General features: G+C 42.9%; 1 protein-coding gene across 1 annotated transcript in view; it reads right to left on the bottom strand.

Moving 5' to 3' along the window:
• Window positions 1-14469, bottom strand: part of ZSWIM6 (zinc finger SWIM-type containing 6) — a 112518-nt gene that overhangs the window by 14393 nt on the left and 83656 nt on the right. The window contains exons 5-7 of the mRNA XM_077285943.1: window positions 1102-1281; window positions 657-833; window positions 300-446 (exon numbers count right to left, since the gene is read on the bottom strand). Of these exons, the coding sequence (XP_077142058.1) occupies window positions 300-446; window positions 657-833; window positions 1102-1281 (504 nt within the window). The remainder of the gene's footprint in view (window positions 1-299; window positions 447-656; window positions 834-1101; window positions 1282-14469) is intronic.

Below are 14469 nucleotides of genomic sequence, written 5' to 3'. Positions count from 1 at the left end.
AAGGAAACTGTAGTAGCCAGTGTGGCTAGCCAGGTAGGTTAGGATTTCTCCCCTACTCCAGTAGCACTAGTCTCCAACCTGTAATAATGCAGTGAACCATTCCGATAAACATACAAAGAATAAGAAATATGCCCATTTATTGGAGTGAAAGAAAAACCTATTGGATCCGCCGAGCCCTTACAGAAACCTCAGTAGGGGGATATAAAGTGTATGTTGTCCGTGTAATGGCCGCAGCAGACATGTGTATTGGTGCCAGGCCATCCTCGTGTTATACACAGTGCGGCTATACTGACTCATACCTTTCTTCTGTAGCCGGAACATGTCCATTTTTTTCTGCTGCTGTCTTCTAAGAGTGTTGACAATGGCTATTGCTAGTCGGAGAGCCTCTCGTGGGTAGCCATGTGACCTCAAGGCGTCCACCCGCGCACAGGCCGTAGGGACGTGCTCTGTAGAGACAGAAGTTACAGTGATGGCGTGTCCCGGTCATGTCGGCATATATTCATTACCCTGCAGCCTGATATGAGAACAAAATCACCTCTCATGGCGGAGCATTTCTCGTGCCCACCACCGCTCCTGAATATAGAGCTCCATAGGAAAGGGGAAAATAAAAAGTAGTGAACAAAGCCGCCAGTCACAGAGCAGGACGGGCAACTTACCGTGCCAGAGGGGCCACCCACGAGAGTCGAAGAGGGAGTTTTCAGTGTCGTCATGGTAACAGTAGTTGGTATAAAGGTCACTGCTGATAATGTGCTGTAAGTGGCTGTCCTGCCAGTGGAGATCGCACGCCTCGATGGCTCGTGTGAACACTGTTCGATGAGGCCTGTGTGAGGAGTCTGAGGTAAAAAAAATAAAATAAAAAATACCAGAATAAGCAAATGTGCAAAACAACAATGTAAATGTGTCCAAAAACCGAGATATGTGCAGGAAGGTGTGCTGGCTCAATTCACAGGTTACCCATCTTTTACATGGGACTGCAGGTAAACCCACCACATAAGGAATAACAAACACTCATGGTAAATCACTAATGTCCAATGAAGACACACACACACACACACACACACACACACACACACACACACACACACACATCAGCGTCCTCACCTTGGTTGGCATTTCCAGCTTGAGGCAACGCATTGGTTAAATTAGGCAGCTCATTTCCGTGGTTGCCATCTTCCCAGGGACAAACATCCACGCTGTTCCATTTTTTCAGCTGTTTCAGCCAACTGGCCTTCTGTTCCGGCTTGCAGTGGGGATTTAAGACTATGCACATCCAAAGAGCACCTAGCCAGGGGAAGGAAAGAGCAACGGTCACATCGTGACGTCCAACAATGACTAGCATTTTCATATTGCGAGAGAGAACGCCTATAAAAATGGCAAGAGGTAAGGATATAATTAGCACCACGAAAATTATTCAAAACCTTCTAAAAACCTTTATAAAAAAAAATGCACAGATATCAATTCTGACATGTTGAAATTGAAAAGCTTAGCAAGCAATGCAAATATCGGAGATGAAAGTATGGAAGTAATCATCTGTATTGTGTAACTGAGCAATCGGCCATCGTCGCTGCCACAGAGGGTGGTGCATTGTACCCAATGTGCGAAGCTTAGGGCATTTTAGAATACCAAAGGTTTGTGAGTACTGCAACAGATTAAAGGCCCCATACATATTAGCCAAACATCTTATGAATCTGCAAATCTAGATGGGGGTCAGTTAATATTCCAATGTGTATGGGGGCCCCAGACAGAAGAATGTCGGAGACTTAAGGATCAGTCATGCCCACTTCAGAATGTCAGGCTCTTTGATGATACGGGAGCATTTGGCGAAGCGAAACGGTCAAAATACATAGCCAGTGTCAGACTGGGGTGTCAAGTGCCCACCATTAACATTGACTTTGGGGGCCCACTTTTCACCTGCATACAAATATTATACTACCCTGGTTGAGAGCAGCCGCAGCTATCGCTGCCTCAGAGTGTCAAGTGTGTCCTTAGGAGAGGAATGTAAAGCCAGCGCGGAATGACCACAGGGATTGTGTGACATTATGTTACGTGTTCCCTGGGAGAGCAAGGGCCAAGACCAGAGATGAGTAAAAGGGTTGGTGCACACGGTCAGTAATCGGCAGCGCTTTGGACACAGCACATGTCCGCTCCGTCCACAGCGCAGCCGGCTTTTGCACGCAGGTGAATCTGCATGTGTTCATTGAACCGTGCGGAATCACCACGTCCTATACATTGGACGGGAGATATTTATCTTGCGGAGACTCGCGTCTCCACAAGATAAATTGACATGCTGTGGTCTGGAGAGATGTGCCACATGTCCGTCTCCATAGGTGAGCCGCGGGCATCTGAGCACGCATAGTGGAGATGGTGTTTCTTGAAATCCTATCCACTATACTGTAACATCTGGACGCTGTGGGTTGGATGCTGTGGATGTACGCAGTGTCCAACCCGCAGCATTTACTGACCATGGGAACGTACCCTAAGTATTAATATTTTACTTGGACATCCCCTACAAGTATAAAGCATGCCATTAAAATGGCATCAAATCACGGTCTCCATATATGTCAGGAGCTTCTACATATTTTGAATGGTGCTTGTTGTACAGTACAGATTTATAGGGTTAGATAAGGGGTACATTTTATAGACAAAACCCCCACAGATGTGGATAAAAAAGTGCTGTGTGCTCACAGCCTGAGTGTGCGGATGATAAATCAGCCACATACTGTAGTGTTACAGCTCAAAATAAATAAAAACTGTCTAAAAAGAAGTGGTTAATTGTAGCAACCAATCACAATGGTGCTTTCATTTTAGCAGAGCAGTAAGAAATAAAAGCAATACATATGACTGCTTGCTCTTGGCAACAGACTACTAATAAATGAGGCGCCTTGTATGTATTCCTCCAAACAAGTAAATGGGTGGAGGGCACCACAAAATGTATCAAGGGGAGGAGGGTTCACCATGGGTTTGTAACAAAACATGAAAAAGACAGCAAGACAAAAAGATCATGCCCATATATAAAGGAACACCTCCAAACAATGATAAATAATGAGAATATATATTTATTATTGGCAAAAGACCTCAAAAAATGTATATGTGTACATGCAAGGAACGATGACACAAAACATTTAAAAACATTTAAAATTGCATACAATGCAATAACATGCCTATGCTGGAATAATAGTCAAATCCTATGATAGGGAAAATGACATCCCACAAAAGGCATGCTTCTCCCCATAAGACAATCCACAAAATCTAACCACACAGTCAAAATATAGAAATAATGACCACTGAACAAAGTGGTATCAATGTTGCAATACCATGACTACCAACATGAGGTGCATAATTCCTATATAGAATGACCGCAACAATATATAAATCATGGTCAGGGAGATACAGTACAAAGGGGCCCTAAAGGAAACACGTGCCTGTAGATAGAGTCAGAAATATGACTCAAGAGATAGCTATTATGTGGTAAACACACGTGGCCTGAAAGGGAAAGGGAGAGGAAGGACTGCAAGGAATGTATGAAAGCCCAATGAAATAAACCTCAATCCCATGAAACACCCCTATCATACCAAAAATTCAAGCCCATGACCATGAATGAAAATCCGTGTGGAAAGGGTAAAGATCCATGTAGAGAGGGGAAGCAGCCTGTGGGTAGGCTTGTATGTATTCCTCCCTAGCGAACCCTGTGGTGGCAGCCATTAGGAGAGCTTCTACAGGGGTATTGCAGAGAGAAGCATTTGTAATAGCCACCAGATAAATGATGAACGCTATATCGATGGCAGTCCCATTGCCCAAAGTAGCAAGACCACAGCTATAAGTCAGAGCATGCGCCATTCCACTGGCGGACACAGGTCAGGAGAGGGCTCATGTGTAAGTACAGGATATGGGCCATTTGTAGCCCAACAGCTCATCATAATCTACAATCTCACTAACGTTACAGGTGGAAATGGGCCCCTTTACCTCTTGGGCCCCTGAGCAGCCGCACAGGTTGCCCCAATGATGTGTGCGCCCCTGCGCTATTCTGCTCTACAGTCTGTGACATTGGGGATAACGTGTGCTTGGTAGAATGCCCCTCTCTGAAAAAATAAAACAGACGATCTGGAATCTATCACCGAAGCAGGGGATCAATGCACCACATAGAAAGTACAGGGGAGCGCTGACCCGCCAAACTATGTACCTGGATTAATTGGTGGTCGTTTAATTGAAGGCCCGTGCCCACACAGATAGCTTTGCAATTCCGGTCTTAGAGGAGACAACTTGTGAGTTGCATATGCCCTAGTTTACAAAGTTGCCTAAAAATTCACTTCTACTAGAATGCACAAGGTAACCAAGTACAATGAGAAATGCCTACCACAAAAAGCCAATAAGGGTGAAAATCAAATCATAATATATCAGTTTTACATCATTATCTTAAAAGTAACTCACAACAGCCAAACCAGAAACCTATCTGTAGACTGCCATTTCTGGGGTTTTGCCCTTCATCAGTACATAACGGGGGGGTACTGGCTGGCTGAATGAGATGCCTACGCATTGCTTAGGCCTGGGATCTCATTCACAGAGACCATCTCATTCAACCAGCTAGTACCACCTTGCTCTGTACTAATGAGGGGCAAAAACCTTGCAACAGTCATGTCTACAAACGAGTGTCTGGTTTGGCTCGTAAGAGTTACTTTACATTTTTTCCCTTGAGCTTTGACAGATTTGTCTCTGGTTTGGCTGGTATGAGATATTTAAAGCACTGTTGTGAGTTTTTTTTCCCCCTCATCAGTACAGAGGAAGACACTGGTTGGCTGAATGAGAGGTCTCTTCATGGAGAACCCCCTAAGCATCTCATTCAGTCAACCAATATCAAGTCAAAATCTATTTTGTACTGATGAGGGACAAAACCCCCCAAAACTCATGGGTTTCTAGCTTGGCTGGTATGCTATATATTGCATATTTTTCCTCCATAACTTGAAAAAAGTCACTATATATAGCTTGGCCTCTTCAAGGAGAACAGATACTCAGCTCCCAAAACAATATTAAGACACGTTGTACGTGCAGCCATACAAATAAATTCCAGGGACCTGTCAAACGTCGCTTGCCAAGGAGGAAGGAGCCTGCGTGTGAATAAATTAATGCAGACATACCTGAAGCAAACAAAAGACAAATTATTATTCAGTGTCTCATTTACAGAGCCCAAGTCAGACGCCCATCAGGACTTCGGCGGCGTTTTAATGGGACCAGACTTCTTTTCATTGTCATTATTTCCGTAATTAGGTTAACCGAGAAATTTGTTTAACATTATCTTTTTTTTCCCCTTTGAAGATCTGCAAGAAAAATCTAATTTGTGCTGACATTTCACACATAGCGTCAGCTCACAATCTGCATCCCTGACACTGCATAACAGGTTCGTCTGAATGCATCAAGGTCTGAAACAAGCCAATTTTCACATGGAGAGATTTTTTAATCAGTTGTCTCTTCACCGACGTGAACTCTGACAGCGGCGTGAAGAACGTCTGAAAGTGCTATTCAGCCACACTTCATTTGCTCATTAAAGGATGCGTTTTTACACACTTGAGGACATTTGCTCAGTCACTTGAACAATCTGCTGGAGCAGTCAGAATCTGCGAGAAAGTGCCGAACGAGGCAATCTGAGCAAGGACATAGCGGCCCTCCTTATATTCTGGCCAGCGTGCAGCCTGCAGACAGGGAACAAAAATAATGGAAGCAAGAGGGGGGGGGGTGTGGGGGAAACGCCAAGAGCAACGTTTAACCCCATGAGTGCCTTCACAAGGAGGCAGGCCGAAAAAGCGTAAGGTTGAATTTAAGGCCTGTCTACGCGGATGCGGTGCACCGTGAAAACCTCATGCAATTACCTCCAGAGGTCATGCCTGGAATCACACTTTGAAGGATTGGACAAGTAAATAGAGAAAAGGGGGATGGGTGAAAGAAGATTGCCATCCACTGTAGATTCGGATAAGGAATCAGCCATGATTGAACTATCTATGGTAATTTTATTAAGCATTTCCCTTTGACCTTGATCACGACAACTAGAAATGGTAAAAAAAAAACCAAAACAACGCCATGATGAAGATACATCACTGTAGGCCTTGGAAGAGATCGCCAGAAAACACAAAAGGATGCAAGATATTAGTAAATTCTGATTAAAGTAAACTATATGACAACCAAGTATGTATCACTAAGGCCAGGGTCAGTATTTTACATCAGTATTTGTAAGCCAAAAATTAGGAGTGGAACAATCAGAGGAAACGTATAATAGAAACACGTCACCGCTACTGTATTTGTCAGCCAAAACCAGAATGTGTGTACGTGGCCTAAAGCTGGTCACACACCCAAGAACATGGCCCATCGATCAGACGTGTGAGAACTTGGATAAATGATCCAATGATCAACATATATTAACTTGGCAGAGAAGAAAGACAAACAAATTGGGCTTGTGGCAAAAGGCAAAAATTTGGACAACTGGACAACCAATCGAAGAGAGATGGGGGAAGAAGGAAAAAAAAAACAAACAAAAAAACAGCCTGACAGACCTGATGGTATCACCTGTTGTCTCAAGTGATTCTTCAAATAATACATAAAGGCTAGATGACTAATAAGGTTTGTCCATTTCCTCAGGCTTTCATTAAAGAAAATGGAATCCCAAGGTACCGTATATTCCTCCAACATCCCTTTTATTGCATCGTCTTTTAAAAAGTGACAAAGATGGCCACAAGTGGCCTTTTTTCAACCCATTTTGCGCTTGAAAAAGGCAATTTGTGGCTAAAACCTTAGCCATGTCTGTCACTTTTTAAAAGATGATGCAATAAAAGTAATGATAGAGGTAGATTCCAGGCTTTGGTGTACAAATGTTTTGCAATTGACGCAAGCGACTGGGTAGAAGGTCACCACCAAGAAAAAGCATGGATCCAGAGGAGTGGTGCAGGGATGCCAATCTATAACCCAAGTCATCTGATTACCATCTTATATGAATGGAACAATTTTAAGTCAGTTGCCGAATTACCAAGTACAAAATCGTCCAAGTAGGAATCAGAAAAGCTTCATAAACCCCACCATGTTTCTAGAAGGCAAGCCACAAAGCGCAAATGTAAAGGTGGCCACCATGTATAGGGATGCGGAAGCCCACGTTAGTAGTCTCTGGTGCGGCAGCACGGTGGATCAGTGGTTAGCACTTAGCTCAAATCCCACCGAAAACAAAATCCGCCATGTATGTTCTCCCCGTGTTTGTGTGGGTTTCCTCCAACACTCCAAAGACATACTAATGTAAGATCGCAATTGAGATTGTAAGTCCCAGTGGGGACAGGGATGACAATGTCTGTACAGCGTTATATAAAAGGGATACATTGACGCTATGCAAGGCAGGGTAATAAAATAAATACATTTGTGGACTACTTGCTAAGATATTAGCCCCATTAACCATTTCAACACCACTGCACGTAGGCGTTCTTACAGCAGAAATGATAACAATTCCCATAGATCATGCAGGAATCCATCCGAGAGCCTTCACACAAGCTTCTTTGTTACAGAAAAGATTGAAGGTGGGCCTTTAAGGATTTCAAGGCATCCAATAGAGTGGGAAGCTGTGGATGATGAAAATGATAACTCTTCACCAAAGAAGTCACGCAAGACTACAAAAAAAAAAAAAAATTCAAGATAAGAGAAATGGTCGATATGAGGAGGATTTGATGGCAGTCACATTCCTTCGCCACATGCGCTCCTTCTGTTCGGCTGTATCCAGCTCATCATTCAAGTCTCCCGGGAAAGCATCTAATAAAAGACTTTACCCTACACTGACTCTCAAAACATATGTGGTGGATATGCCACTGCCAATCACATATTCCCCCAATTACGTTTTAATAGGCACTTACAATGCTAGGGAACCCAAATCCAAGAGACAACAGATAAAAATAGCAAGATTTTATTCAAAGCTGGTGAGCGAATCAAGTCAGCGGCCGTCCTTCCTAAAGCCAAAAATCCTTCTATATATTGGTTTGGAGGATTCGATAAGTAGGAATAAATGAAAGGACACGTCGCCATAAAAATCTTTAGACATTGCAAATCTTAAAGACGCAGTTTTGTGAGCGTGGAAAAGACAGGACAGGTGAGATTTTATCAAAAGTAAAGAGCTGGAATTTGCAATCTTGAAATAGGAGAAGTGTAATTTTTTGCTTTACGTAGCACCAACATAATCCATAATGATGTACATGGATGGAATATGACCTTAATGCCAACTTACATGGTACATTCATTACCGATTATGGCCTCTTGTAAACATGTCTGGTGATCAAATGACAAAACGATCATTTGTCCGTTGCAACTTTTATGCAAAAACAAAAAATATCATGGGCAGCGCATTGCACTGCGTGAACAGGGCTGTTCCCCCACCAATCTGGGGAACAATCGATCATGCAGTTGTGTACACATGATCATTCCAACCATTACTGCAGTTGTATAGAAGTAAATGAGTGCCAATAGCCTCTCTACGTCATCATACCCCGCTAGTTACAGGCAGGTTATGCATCTCTCCAAATTAATGTCGGATGCATTATATGTAGCGCCGAGGTACTACTCGGAATCACATAGGATTGGAGGAGATCGGTGTATCTAGGGAGGCCTTCACAAATTGTTTGGACAAGATACATGAGGATGTTTTTCCAGTTAAAAATGAAGTCCTGTCTTCAAATGTATTAATTTATTTTTGAGGATTATGCTCATCCACCTACTTAGGTTATATCCATCTCCGCCTTGATTGACAGCTGTGGCTTTGTAGGAAATAGACAAGGGCAGAGATGAATGGAGAACAAGTAGGTCAGAGGTGCACTGAAATGGTCGTCCCTTGCCTTGGGTGCGCCGAGCGCCTGTACTAGGTATGGACCGCCATTTTGCACAGACTTCCTAGTGAGGAGCATGCTCACCCACCAAAATGTATAATCCTCTGTGCTTTCGGGGGGAGGGGTGGTTGTGGTACACACAGAGTCATTATGCATTGGCATACTCTGTTCCCCACTGCATAGAAAAGACATATACCATACTTTCTTGTGCAGAGAGTTGCCATAAGAGCCTCTTCGGAGGCAGACAAAGGCTTAAGTCGATAAACACTCCTAATATATCCTTCTGATGGATGCTTAAAATCAGTTGTGAATAGAGCCGTACATGAACAAAAATGAAAAGTACGCCCTACAAACAAAAACAACAAAATGAAGACATCAGACTTAGGAAAAATTTGAGGGAATCCTTCAGATTCAGAGGCCTAGAATACGCCAAACCTCAATTTCAGTAATATAACACTCAGGAAGGAGCCATACATAAACCATAGCTATAAGTCAGGTGCACAATCCCACATGACCTGACGTAATTTACACACTTTGTTACAGCCAGTAACCGTGTCCAATCTCGAAGGACTGGGGTATTGGCTTTTTCCAGTAGTAGGGTGGGGGAGTTCATCTGTATTAAAGCTCTGTAGCAGCGATAAATCAGGAAAGTGCTCTTTTGACCCCTGGTGTGCTGACGGCATTTGGTAACCAATCACACAAAGTGGATTTTACATCAGGACCGATAGTGATTAGGAGTCAGACCCAGGGTAGCTCCATCTCCAGTCACGTCTACCCTTTCCATTACAGAAAAAGATGACCACAACAGACCTATCCGGCTAAATAGATTCCTGCAGCCAAGCATAACCGTAAATTACAGAAACCCGAAAATACTCAAACACAAGCAAATCGCCTTCTCTAGTCACAGTGGTTACCCTTGCTTTATACTGACACTGGCTAAAGGCCTCAGTGCTCCTGAATGCCGGCCGCAGAAACAACCAGGTCTGGAGGCCGCATTTCTTGGAAGAACAGAATGTTTCATTTTGCTCTAATTCATTCTATTACTGAATTAAACTTTGATGTATTGGTCTTGACAAGTGCTTCATGCTGATTGTATTGTGCATGATAGTATAATCACTCCCCATGCATTTCGCACTGGCTGGCTGATTAATGCAATAGATTTTTGATGGCAAGGGGGGAGCCGGCGTTATCCTGAAGACAGCATAGGGGGATGGGAGAACAGGAAACAGTACTGAAGCTCAGGAAAAGAGTCTTGACCCCTCAGCGCCCATTTTGGACAGTAAATCGAAACTAAAAAAGCTAAATACATACATTTAAGGGACTAAAAAAAGAACTCTGGTGACTCCTACAAAAAACAACCAAAGCGTAGTTGTAGGACAAACTCTCGCCGGTCTCTCCAAAACACCGAGGCACTCACTTTGCATCTCTGGCGGCTGCTTATCTCTGAGAACTTTAAAGCCGAACCCCGCCACCAGTCTCTGAGAACAAAAGAATCTGTAGTCCAAAACAGGACATGCCGGATCTTCATTTCCCCTGACAATGTTATGTAGGGGCCCTCACACAAGACAGTCAGCTGACGTTAGACTATTGTACATGGGAGAACTTTAAAGCCGAACCACCGATTTCAGTGGGACTGGACGGCCAAACTGACACATGGCGTGGGAGAGAATCATCACGCACTTACAATTTCAACTTTTTTTTTCCCCTCCCAGAGGAGATCAGAGCCTGTTTCTCCTCTTTCCCCATTGAAAAATACATGAACACCCAACCAAGACGAGCAGCCAATTTGTTTTAGGCTACATTCACACGTTGAGCATTTGGTCAGTCTTTTACATCAGCATTTGAAAGGCCAAAATCAAGAGTGGAAGAAAAATCGCAGGAAAAGTATAATAGAAACTCGTGAGCCACTTCTGTATTTGTAAGCTAAAACCAGGAGTGGGTGAAATATACAGATTTTAAAATACTGAAAATGTGAATGTGGCCTTAGAAATATTGAAATTTGTATTTGAATAAGGCAGCATGATCTGTCATGGAAGCATCCATGCTCGGAACAAGTTTCTATTTCAATGATCACAGCATACATAAAAAAACAAACAAAACAAAAAAAATCAAGGAATAATTAGGATCGGTGAAGGTACGGTGCACTATGAGGCACTACGCACAACAGAATATCAAAGGAATAGGTTTAGGCAGGGAAAAAAAACAGAAGAAAAAAATATACAGAGGTACGGCCACACCTAAGAAAATTTCAATGCTCCAAATGATCTAAAATAGTGAATTATTTGGGTGCTTTTCTAATACTTAGTACAAAAAGGAAACCCAAACAGATCAGAACTAACAAGAACAACAACAAATACAAAAGGATAATGAGTATAAATTTTATTATTTAAAAATCCCCTAAACTCTCCAAATATTAAACACATTACTGGAAAAATTGATCATGTATTTTTTTTTTAATGCAATTCATTTTGAATTTGTTCGTATGCACACGAGCTGGGCACTGGCCAATGAGAAAACAAAAATACGGTAGCAAGAACATTGTATTTTGCAAGTCCTAAACAGCGGCATATAAAGAGTTACAAAATTAGCAGACTTTAATGTTTAACACTCTAAGGCTACGTTCACATTTGCGGTCAGCGCCGCAGCGTCGGGCGCCGCAGCGGCGCCGCATGCGTCATGCGCCCCTATACTTAACATGGGGGCGCATGGACATGCGTTGTGCTGCGTTTTGCGCCGCATGGCCGCAAGCGTTGGACGCAAGAAACGCTTCAAGTTGCATTTTTTTTGCGTCCAACTTGCGGGCAAAAACGACGCATGCGGCGCCAAACGCAGCGTTTTAGCGTGCGTTTTGCCGCGTTTTTGTTTGCGTTGTGCGCTGCGGCGCCGACGCTGCGGCGCACAACGCAAATGTGAACGTAGCCTTAGGGCTTGTTCACACTGTGCTTTTTTTGCTGCGGATTTTTCAGCTGCGGATTTGTAAAACCCGCAGTGCAAAACGGCGGTGGTTTTCCCTGCGTTTTTTTGTGCGGTTTCTACTGCGGATTCCACTGCGGGTTTCCAACTGCACTTTCCTATTGGTGCAGGTGGAAAACCGCTGCGGATTCCGCAGAAAGAATTGACATGCTACTTCTTTTTTTCCGCAGAAAATCAGCGCGGATTTTCAAGCGGAAAAACGCAAAGTGGGCACAGCGGTTTTTGTTTTCCATAGGGTAACATTGTACTGTACCCTGCATGGAAAACTGCTGCGGATCCGCAGCTGCAAATCCGCTGCGGATCCGCAGCAAAAACCGCAAAGTGTGAACATAGCCTAAGAGTTGAAATAATCACCAATGCAACAATTTAATCATGCAATCTGTGTGCAGGCCTAGGGGGGAATGTGGTTTAATAAAATTATGGGGGGACTGCAGGAAACTCTGGATCAGCATTGAAAAGTTTAAACAACCCTGGAAGGTAAAAGAGCGTTTGTCATGGAGCCATAGTCACTCACTCAATCAACAAGCATGGAGATACAATGGGGGCACTTGAATACATGAATGAACAACAGTGGGAGAGTCCCGGTCTTCATTAGAGAATAAGAAGGCGATATTCACACTATGCACTCAGTGGAATGATGAATCCTGTTTACATACAATCCACACAGGGAAAAGAAGCAGAAAACAGAGGTCCTATCAAGGAAATCAAAATCCTGGTTGTGAATTCACAAGATAAGAGGAGGCTGAGCAGTGCAGTCTGACAAATGTGAAGGTCTGGAGAAAGTTTCAGAGAAGGGCCATGCTGGAAAGGTGAACACTACTCAGAGGTCCTCTGACAATGGTGGTCACTGCATCTCATTGGCAGAAGACGGCAGGTGTAAACCACAGCATAATGGTGCCGCAAAGAGGCTTTTCGCCCATCCAGACTTTCTCAAGTTTCACAGAAAGTCTGGACGAAAGGCCTCGGTGTGATTATGCGGTGGTTTACTCATGCCGACATGAAATGATGGGCCGAGGAATGGCATAATGTGTGAATTCACAGCCAGGATTTGGACTATTTCCTTGACAAGGCCTCCGTTTTATGCTCATCTTCCATGAGTGAACAGCAAAGCTTCTACTGATTGCTTAGTGTGAACTGTCGCCTTATTATTAGAACCTAATAAAGCCTGGACTCTCCCATTGTTATCTAAATTTGTTAATCTTTATATGCAGCCATATATCACTTGCAAAATATTATATTTTTGTTATTGCTTTTCTTGATATGCTAAATTTTTCAAGTAATGTATTTAATATTTGTAGAGTTAAAGGGATTTTGTAAATACAATTTATACTCCTCATTTATTCTCTTGTAGGGGGAAGGGGAAAAGGCAAGAGGGGAAAGAAAGCACTGCAAGCTGTAGGTCATCACCAGAGGTACATGATTTTTTTTTATTGTTTTTCTCCATATTGAAGTAGTTGTCTTCTAGGGATTCTTGTGGCTCTATTGATCTGATCATCAATGGAGGTGGGGCAGTAGCCTTGGTTTAAATGCTCAGAACAGAAGAGCTGCCCAAAAACTTCCTCATGACCGGCAACAAATAATATTGAAAGACCCTCCCATGCTATGCTACAGACATCCTCCAAATTAAAGAAGTATTGTGACCAGAAGCTCAGTACCCTTTGATACACCAAGAGGAACTAATCCTTGCAACGTGAAGAGTTGCAAAATCTGCAGTTGTGTGAAGACCACAGACCGGATACAGATCCGCAGTGCACAGGACTAGAAGATTCCTGGGACATTCACATGTTCCTCTTCCAGTTTGGTGCTCTGATCTTACATGGATACTGGGACAATAAATCTTCCACACCACTTATCTAAGCTAATGAAGGATTCACTCTCTGAGCTCAGAATTTTTTGTTTTAAGTGTCTATTTATTACTTCACATCACTGCTCTTTTTTGTGCATACATTTGTTTCTTGGTGAAGAGACCGGAGAAGTCTGGAAAGCTTGCTTTGTAACTTCACAGGAAGTATTGGAATGTGGAAGGAAAAAAAAAATGATTATTTAATTATTTTTTTTAACAAAAATTTAGCCACAAATTTTTTACATTCACAAGCGTAACAAGAGAAAATGGACCTGAAAATGTGTTGTGCAATTTCTCCTGAGTACACAGTTATCCAATATGTGGGGGAAAACTACTGTGGGTGCACGGCAAGGCTCGTAAGGGAAGCAGCACCGTTTGACTTTTTGAACGCAAAAATGGCTGGGATTGCTAGCGAACGCCATGTTGCATTTGGAGAGCCAGCCCCATGATGTGCCAAACAGTGAAAAAACCCCACAAGTGACCTTGTTTTGGAAACTACACCCCTCAAGGATTTTATCCAGGGGTATAGTGAGGATTTTAACCCAAGGGTACTACACAGAAATTGATAACCTAATGTTATCATATTGAATATGTCGTCATTAGTGTTGAGCACAAGTGTTGGCTACTCTGGTATGCATCAAGAATCGCGATTGCTAGAGTGACCCTGATGCAAACTCGAGTAGCCAACACTTGAGTTTAACACTAGTTGTCATATCATTTTCTTTTACTTTTGAAAGAAGCCCTTGTCCAACCCCAACAGCAAAGAATGAAAGAAATAAAAATAAAAAAAGTAATCTGACTAAAGGAATGACACAG

This window comes from Ranitomeya variabilis, chromosome 1 (genome assembly GCF_051348905.1).
Source record: "Ranitomeya variabilis isolate aRanVar5 chromosome 1, aRanVar5.hap1, whole genome shotgun sequence".
Taxonomy (NCBI): domain Eukaryota; kingdom Metazoa; phylum Chordata; class Amphibia; order Anura; family Dendrobatidae; genus Ranitomeya; species Ranitomeya variabilis.
The sequence above is the reverse complement of the archived record's forward strand: the minus strand, read 5'-3'. Positions and strand labels throughout refer to the sequence as shown.